This window comes from Syzygium oleosum, unplaced genomic scaffold, assembly GCF_021117445.2.
Source record: "Syzygium oleosum isolate NSW1041296 unplaced genomic scaffold, Sole_v2.1 Sole_v2.10, whole genome shotgun sequence".
NCBI lineage: Eukaryota > Viridiplantae > Streptophyta > Magnoliopsida > Myrtales > Myrtaceae > Syzygium > Syzygium oleosum.
This window is the reverse complement of record NW_026607494.1, coordinates 4,664,652-4,673,637: the sequence shown is the minus strand read 5'-3', so window position 1 is coordinate 4,673,637 and position 8,986 is coordinate 4,664,652. Positions and strand designations below refer to the sequence as shown.

At 41.2% G+C, this 8,986-nt stretch overlaps 1 protein-coding gene across 1 annotated transcript; it reads right to left on the bottom strand.

Moving 5' to 3' along the window:
- Positions 1-2,229, bottom strand: LOC115683264 (mitotic-spindle organizing protein 1B-like). The gene is made up of 3 exons (XM_030607727.2): positions 2,106-2,229; positions 1,696-1,940; positions 1-399 (listed from the first exon to the last, which is right to left on the bottom strand). Exons 2-3 carry the CDS (start codon positions 1,906-1,908, stop codon positions 385-387), a joined length of 228 nt encoding a protein of 75 aa, XP_030463587.2. The 5' UTR covers positions 1,909-1,940; positions 2,106-2,229; the 3' UTR covers positions 1-384.
- Between the last annotated feature and the right edge of the window lie 6,757 nt (positions 2,230-8,986).

Here is an 8,986-nt window from a genome sequence, read left to right as displayed (position 1 = left end):
TTTGATCAACCGAACATCATCAATTTTACACGGAACTCTTTAAATTCCACATCAAAAATCTCTACAAGCGTGTTCGGTTGCATTAATATAGGTAGAGATAAGCATATTCACTACTAGTCACGTTGTATTTGCTGTAGATTCCTAGTAGACAAGGACAGACTTCTGCAAATTGAAAAACTAGCCACGCATGCAACAACCCATTAAGTAACATCTTCAAGATGGACAATCTCTTCAAACAGAGAAACAGAGGAGCAGAGATCTTTATTTGCATATAGGAAGCTAGGATTTGTCCGTGAACAACTAATCTGCCCTTGAAAAAGAGAGCACCGCCTTACCAAATCTTCAGTCGTGCTGCTGTCACTGCAACGCAAGACATGCATTTTGTCACTGTTTTTGAGTCTGCAAAGTAGTAATGAAAACGCAGGTCATAATTTGGCCCATGGTTGTTCAACGATGTCAGGAACCCATCACAAGGAGCTTCGAAGGGGATTAAGAGCATGGATTTAAGAGAAAATTGACATCCATCCAGAATTGTGTCCATTGCTCAGAAACTGTAAATCTTAAGAACAATATGGAAATCTTATTGATGCGGCCGGTCTGAATTTTTTTTCACCATAGCTCTCTAATCAATCACAAGAACTTAATAATCTACCTGAAAGAGATGCAACATTAATGTCTAAGCGAATCACGCATGTGTAAAGTATGGTGCCACAACATGCTTCATATGTATCAACTGCCAAGTAACCTAGTACTTTTGCAAAGGAATGTAGATGTAAGGAACAGCGGCACCACTGGGCCAATAGCAGATTGTTAAATTACAAGTATATTTATCTGTGCAAATGGAAAGGGCAAATTCCTTTAAGGAGAGGCACATACCTTAGGTCACATTAGGATGACCAGGCAGATCTAACTAATAGGAAAGATAAAGAGTCCCTCAGTTCTTTAGTCTACCTCACCTTCAACTAATTCACCGGCCACAAAATTTTACCGTCAAATATTTTTTGAACTTGTACTCCAGATAAGTAACAAAAAGAGGGTATACAGTACTCCCCTTGTACAATTTACTGGCGATTTTCTCGCAGGGCAGAAATTGTATGGAAAAACTGAACTTCAAAAGCTCAAAAGGACTCAACTACCCAAAAGTTCGAAATTTCAGCATACCCAAAGATGCTATTTACAGAAGTAATGCAATTCAGGACAACCTATTCACATTTTTCTGAATGATGAATCATGCTAAGGTAATTTGAGAATATCGACATTGTTTCTTGCAAAACTATACAGCAACACAAGCTGGGAAACATCTTACAGAAAACTCTATGGCTACAACCTGGAAGAAATTCCTAAATACTGCAGGTGACACATTCGAAAATATGCCAATGATCTTCCCAAGAGGATCCACTAGAAAATGTCTCCTAAATGGGTTGAAAATGGAAGTTCCAGGTGGACATTGACAGATAAAAAGCCGGGAAATGGCATGCGAGTTCTCAAGGAACTACAATGTCAGCAATTATAGTCTTTTACCCCTTATATGGTGCAATGTGGGTTATCCTCTATGCGTCATTGACGCAGTGCTCGAACAAAGAAAAGGCAGAAACATCGGACAAAATACTCAAAAGTCTTCAAAAAGAGAGGCATTGCATACTAAGAGCTAGTGCTCGAACCAGCCCGAGGGACCGGCCAGAGATGGCGACAAACCTGATGCGGACTCGGCATCGCCACGACGGACGGAGAAGGCTCTCTGTGGAGTTCCCTGACGACCGCCGCGAGCGCCTCCGGGTTCACGCCCAGGTCGCAGAGGGCAATGAGGACGGAGAGGGTGTGGCGGTCGAGCCCCGTGTCGAGGATGTTCGACATGTGGAACGCGAGGTCCAGAGACTCCCGGGCGGTCCGGGCAGCTTCCTGGTCCATCGCCGTCGAATCAAGTACTGTCCCGGCGAGACCTGCCCACGCCACCGAAATCGGAACAGCCCACCTCGTTACGGGCCAAGACCCTCAAAGCAGTGCGTTCACGAATTCAAAAATCCGTCCGCGACGGAAACAAAAAACCCAGGAAAAAAAAAAAAGACATAGCCGCGGAGCAAATCCGATTGTGAATCGAGGGTTACCGGAATCGCTCGTCAGGCTGCGTTTGCCGGCGATCTGGATGGCCGGATGTGGCGCTCTCCGGCGAAGCACTTATTGAATGAAGAAGAAGAAGAAGAAAGACAATGTTGGGTCAGCAAGAGGAAGACTCGCTCGCTCACTTGTTTTGGACTCTCTTTTTTTTATTATTATTTTTTAAAGATTTTAGGGACATGATTTTAAAAAATAGTGCTAGAACTCTACTTCGATGTTCATTTTCACTCATTGGATTTTAATTTTGATCAAATTTAATGTTCTATTGTTTAGAAGGGATTGATATGACCCTTTTCAAGTCAAATTGGCTGGAACGATAACTTAAGGATTAAGTTTGTCAAAGAGACGTGCTGGCCTAAGCATGACACAGCCTATGCGATCGGGTGTGGTCTTCATAATAGAAGAGACAATTTACGATAGGCCTATTCTTGTTTGGAGAGATCTCTTCGCAACAACTGAACTTGGACCAGTCCACATCCGTTGTGGCTCTAATAAGGCAACCAGGACCTAAAATTGTTCTTATCTTAATTCCGACGATTGGGCCCATGTGGCACTAATTTGGATAGAGTGACCATTGGAAGAAAAAACACAATAGATTTTCCTATAAATTTAGCTCTCTTCATCTTGCATTTTCACTATTCTTGACTCGCATATCGCTTCCTAAGGCTTCCACTCTCTTAAACCTTCCATCATTCTCATTTTTTACCCTCTCTCGTTCAAATGATACAATGGCGCTATAAAAAATATCGCAACTGACAAACATGTTTTGAATTATTCGGCTACGGTGTGAATTTCATCGAGCAAAACATGTTCGAGTCGTTCAATGAGTTCCACGAGGACGATGTGTCCACGCCCACTCCACCTTTGCCTCCACTGGAACAGCAAGACCATCCGACAAGACACAATAAGTGGACGATTGGAAGGAGTTGCAAGAACGAACTAGACTGCGAATGATAACCATTCTGTTTCTATTTTTCTGTTCCAGAAACAGGTTTGGAACAAAAATCCGTTTGGTAACGCAATTTTATTTTTCTATTTCTGGAACAAATTTTGATTTCAGAAATAGGTTTGCAAGAGAAATGAGAAGTTAAAATTTTCTACTTTTCTATTTCTCGAACAGAAATGTGAAGTTAAAATTGTTCTCATCGCTCGCCCTCACTACTAGCCGGTCGCCCACCTGCCGCCCATCGCCGCCCACTTGCCTGCCACCGCCTCCGGCCATTCGTCGTCTCCTGCCGCCGCCCATCGTCCACCGGCCATCGTCTCCCGCCACTGGCCGCCCTCCTCCCACCGCCGCCTACCTCCCACCGCCGGCCACCCTCCTCCCGCCGCCGCCCACCGTCCACCGTCTCCCATTGCCGGCCGCCCTCCTCCCGCCACTGCCCTCCTCCCGTCGCCGGCCGCTGTCCTCCGCACTGGCCACGTCGCTGTCCGCCGCCACCTCCCCCTGCCGTCCGCCACTCGCCGTTCGCTGCCACTGTCCGCCGCAGCCATCCGCCCGCCGTCCACTCGCCTGCCACCCGAGAGGGAGAAATTTTGTGCTGTTATCAAACAAATTTTTGTTTCGGGACCAGAAATTTTATTTCGTTATCAAACGTGTTTTTTTCCTCAGAAACTCATCCATGAACGGAAATAGAAAAATCTATTTCTTGCCAGAAAATGATTTTTGAAACAGAATGGTTGTCATTCGCCACCTTAGTCTCTGGAATCACCGCCAAGATGCTACCCAAACGAAACACCCTAACCCCAACCCCACAAAAAAAAAAAAAAACCCTCTAAGCAACCTTTGCGAAGATTATGCAGAGAAGAACATCTTGTGCCTAGAGGACAATTTAGATCAAGGTCGAGACCAGTGGTATTGAGAAGGCTGTTTGTACGGTATGTGGCGCCAAATTGTTTACTGAATCCTAAAGTAAAACGGGCCACCTGAGGAGGCACCAAGCCAAACGTGACGCAGAGATGGTTGGGCTCGGGGTAGCATTTCAAGTACAACGCCACATACCATCAGCCTGTTCAAGTGTGACAAGGGGACGAATTCTATTACCCTTTGTCGCTGATCGGCCGTTTGGCTTCGCGGAAGAGCTCTAGTCCATCTGCAACGTGCAAACTACGATGCCACCTCAATTCAAACTTGTTCTGAGGACGAAAGAAGAAGAAAATGCAAGTCACTGTACAAAGCGAAAAGGAATGAGTTGGTGCTTCTTCTTTCCACGGGTAATTTTCGGGACTATCGATTTCTAATTTGTAGACCAGTCCTACCGATTACAAGTGTCGTGTCATCATATGCCATTGGATCGGTGCAATTGTGAATCGTGTCGCCGAACTCCAAATGTTTACAAAGTTACCATTTTCACTCGATTTGCAAAGTGATTCCATATATATAATGAGAGTCGAGGTTCAAGTTGTCCGAGCTCAGAACTTTGCTTACCCCATATTACGACAATTTGGGGCTAGGTGAGGAGATCTAGGTTAAGCAGATTTTGGCAACGGTGAGAAATTGGATTTATAATATGTATGACATTTAATCATCTGATTTCATGATAAGATTCACAGGTCTAGCGCTGAAGCCATCATGTTAATGTGATAATTTCTTTGTTGCAATTTGTTTTCAATCAGTGTGTATTTGTACGTGTAATTTTAAAACAAAATTGAAAAATGTAATTTGTGTTTTATTCGTATTTAATCCAATGAGTGTTTTTATATTCGTAAATTAATTTTTATATTTACAAAATAAAGCAGCAAGCCATTGACCAAAGGCGAAAAAGTCCACTTTGCAGGTGTTGGCCATTTTAGAATATTGAAAAGAAAAGGCACAACCTCGTTTCCTTCAAATAGAGCACCAAAAAGTGCTTTAATTTAATAAGTTTGGACCATCGGATTCAAGTACAAGTGGTGATCGTAGCCCTTCATTCAAATTAAAACACTTTACAAGTGCAACCGGTAGTCCTTTCAATCTAATAATTTATTATTCACTTTTAAAATTCTGAAGTTTCACTTTTTTTTTTTTGGTATGAAATTTCACTTAACAAATAGGAGAAAAAAATAAGACAAAAGAAAAGAAAGAAAAGAAAGAAAGAACGAAGAAGGGCAGAAAATAGATTGAGAGTCGGCATCGCCATCGTTGTTGTGCGAGGAATCGAGGTTGACTTGAGGGAAGATCGCGTAGATTGTCGGAAAAGTTTGAAGAAGACGAAAATTAAGATCAAATATCTAAGGCGTGCAAGCACTTTTCTTAAAATAATTCCATTCCTCGTAGTATGAAATTCGGTGCAACAAGTTATAGTGATTATCCTCCCAAGATATAACATACCTTCTTCTTTATTTGCACTAAATAATAGAGGGAACGAGAACAATAAAATTATCTGTAAAACCCAGCAAGGAAAAGAAACGGAAGGAGAAAGAGAATTTTCTTGTTGAGGTGTGTATATTTGGAATGCTGTTTAGAGGTTCTATTTACAGGTAAATGAAAGAGAGGGTTGGTGAGAAACAAATCAGGGCTAATATCATGAAAAACTCCAAACTAGTACACTTATGACAAATTAACTCTAAACTTATGTTTTGATCACCAAAAACTCCAAACCAGTACATTTATGATAAATTTACCCCCCGTTAAATTGAATTAATATTATGAAAAATCACAAATTAGACAGATGATAAAACCCCAAACCGATACATCCGTCAACTGCCCAGGGTCATCCAACTCAAAAATTAGACGGTAAAATTTAACAGAAACTAATTAAGAGTAAAATTGTCAAATGTACTAGTTTGGAGTTTTTCGTAGTATTAACCCACCAAAAATAATCAAGCGGTTTTGATATTTAAAAATCAAGCCATTACAAAACCATTGCAAAGCAATTACTTTCAATTCTACTGTTAAAGCCGTAACAAAATAATCTTTTAATTTTTCAAAATTATTAAAATATTCAACATTATGAAAGGCGTCCATGGAAAAGGAGGAGGCATTATAAGGTATTTGTTCTTTTATTGGTGTGCCAAGTTTGTTTGTGTATAATCAAAATCGAACCTTGATTATCGAGAGGTGAGAACTACTTAGAAATGTAAAGTATAGAAACGAAGAATTAGAACATTATCTCATTACAACGCTTTCATCTTCTATGGTTCATTAACGAGGTGCCAAGAGAGCCATTCCGGGCTGAAGAATGAAATTCAGCAAATGAAGGATGTTGTTCGACGAATCATCAGGGTGTCGATCAACGTGTTTGCTACCGCACAAGATTCGAGAGATGGCGCACCCCCATAAGATGCGATAACGAGGATGAAGATGACGATGAAGACGCTGACTAAGACTAAGTCGTTGGCAATGAGGATATGTGCGATGATGTACAACCGAATCCGAAGAATGATTGGAGATATGAGAGTGATCAGGAAGCCGAATCCGAAAAGTCTTTGATCCCACTCGATCGCCCACCCATCATATTCAAAAGGAGTAAACTGACAGATGAAACATTTACAAGTCCTCCTGATGTCAAATCTCACGATCCCTTAATCTCATTATATCAGTTGGTTGCTGTTCATAGAGGGATAGACAGCTTGAACCCTTTGGCTTTTCGAGGGTTTAAAAGCCATCCTCATATCACACCAAAAGATCCCAAATTGAGAACTAAACTGGACAGACAAACAAGACAAAACTGTTGGAAGGCAATGAACTAATTAGTAAAACGCAGTGCTGATATATTTTATGCCCCATGCCAATAAAATTTACTCGGAGCACTTTGGTAGATTGATAGCATAATGGCAACTGTGTTTCTGCAGAAGACAAGATGACCGCCTTTTATTCGCTGGACCCAGATTAGCACATAACGTCCGAACCAAACAAGCGGAAGTTCAACATCTTCGAGTTGAAGAATTCACAACCGATACTCTTGTTGTGTAGCGAGATCGTGACACATTTTAGCCTGTTATCGCATTGAACAAGCGACCTTTCCGTGCATCCTCCAACCAGGACAATGGCAGTACTGTGCACTTATGATACTTGCTTCATGCACTTTGCAGTTCTTTAAGTATATCTCGTGGCATTATCAGCTCTTGGTCAATGATGCTTTCTGCCCGTTCTGTTATCTTTGACAGCAACCTGTGCTTGGTGAGAGGTCTCCCTCTGTGCCAAACATGATTAAGACGTGGGCACACCGAAAGATTCATGGGAAATTTGTCAAATTGTACAACATTGTCATAACTAAATACTCTTAATTATTTTATAATTGCAGATGTGTTTTTTCTTTATGTCCTCTTCCAATGCGAGGCATTCGACCAAGGTCAAGAAGTGATTGTATGACTTGGGCATTGAAGAATGGCCAAAAGTTGACTTGGGCATATCACTTTACATTTGTAGAAGACCATTAGACTTGGCTTGCTCCTTTAGCCCAGTGCCCATAGGAGAATAACATCAGAAATTAATTTAGAGTGAACCCCTAATGGATTGGTTGACTGGTAAATTGTGACAGATTTCGTGTTCAGAGCACATTATTCCGTTTAACGTACTAGCGGTAGCCACGTGGATCATTTTATGGGTGACGCGTTGCCTATTATACGCGGATGCGACGGTTTGTATGCATTTGCAGAGATTAGTCAAATCAAAAGGTTCGGATATATTACATCATTTTGTTAAATTAGAGTGAATATAAATGAGAGCCAATGCATAGAGAGCTCGATTGAAGTATAAGACCGTAGCGATTTGGAACACCTGCTACGCAAGTGTGCAAAATTGAATAAATACGCAAAAGCTAAATTAAAAAATTATAGAGAGTCCCTCAATAGCATGGGAGATACATCCTAACACAAAACCACATTCGTTTTCAAAGTCCGTGAATACAGAAACCGACTTCAACTATAGCCATATAAACTTGATCCCAAAAACTTGGGAAAAGGATAGTATCGGTGTCGAAATTATTGTACGGTACTCACTTTGATATCAAAATTATTTAAACGATTATTCAAATGTCACAACTTAAAAAATAAAAAAAACAATCACCTAAGTGACTCCTTCGTAAGAAAACTTGATGCCGTATTATTTTAATAATAAAAGCTCATCGAATAGTTTAAAAAGTGTTGAGATACACGTGTGAGTTGTGTTAGAGAAGTCTCACATCGGATAATTGATGTGGTGTTGAGCAGTTAATATATCCTAATTGGCCCATAACTTATTGGCTTAATTTTTGAGTGAAGGTAGGTCCAATTGCATATGTTGACGGACTCGGACTTAAGCTGCCTCTTTGGCGATCTCCCCAGGTGAAGGTATCGAACTTCTACTGCGCATTCTCAACAAGTGGTATCAGAGCCGATAGTTGATCGATGGGCCTCCAATCTGTTCCGGTATTTGGTGAATATCTCAACAAGGAAATACGCTTATTTCGAGTGAACACGGTTGGTCTGGCGAGAAGTGACTATGGACAGTTGGTTTGGGGATCTAAGATAGAGACCATAGGTGATGCAATTTCAAGTTAGCAGTTGATGATAGTTGTTATGCATAATTGCGGGTGCATTCCAATAACTTGGAGATTCAAGTTGAGATGCGGAAGAATACCTAAATTAATGGGGAGTATTGACACTAAAGTGATATACACGAACTAATTTATAGTTGGAAATAAGAGGGAAACCCCAGGTATTTAAATAGTGAAGAACCGTTTCCAGACTTCTTAGCTCAATCTATGCGGTGAACTAGATCGCAATACGACTCAGTCTTCATACTTTGAGTTTGACCAGGTTTTTTTGGATGATGGAGCTTCTACAATCCTAGGAAACCCAGTTTCACCATTCGAGGTGCGATCTACAGACTAAGAAGGCTCGATTTATTAGGTTTTACTTTAAGCCTAACTCGCAGGAAATCAGGAGAACAACCGTCGAGAGAGCTTTA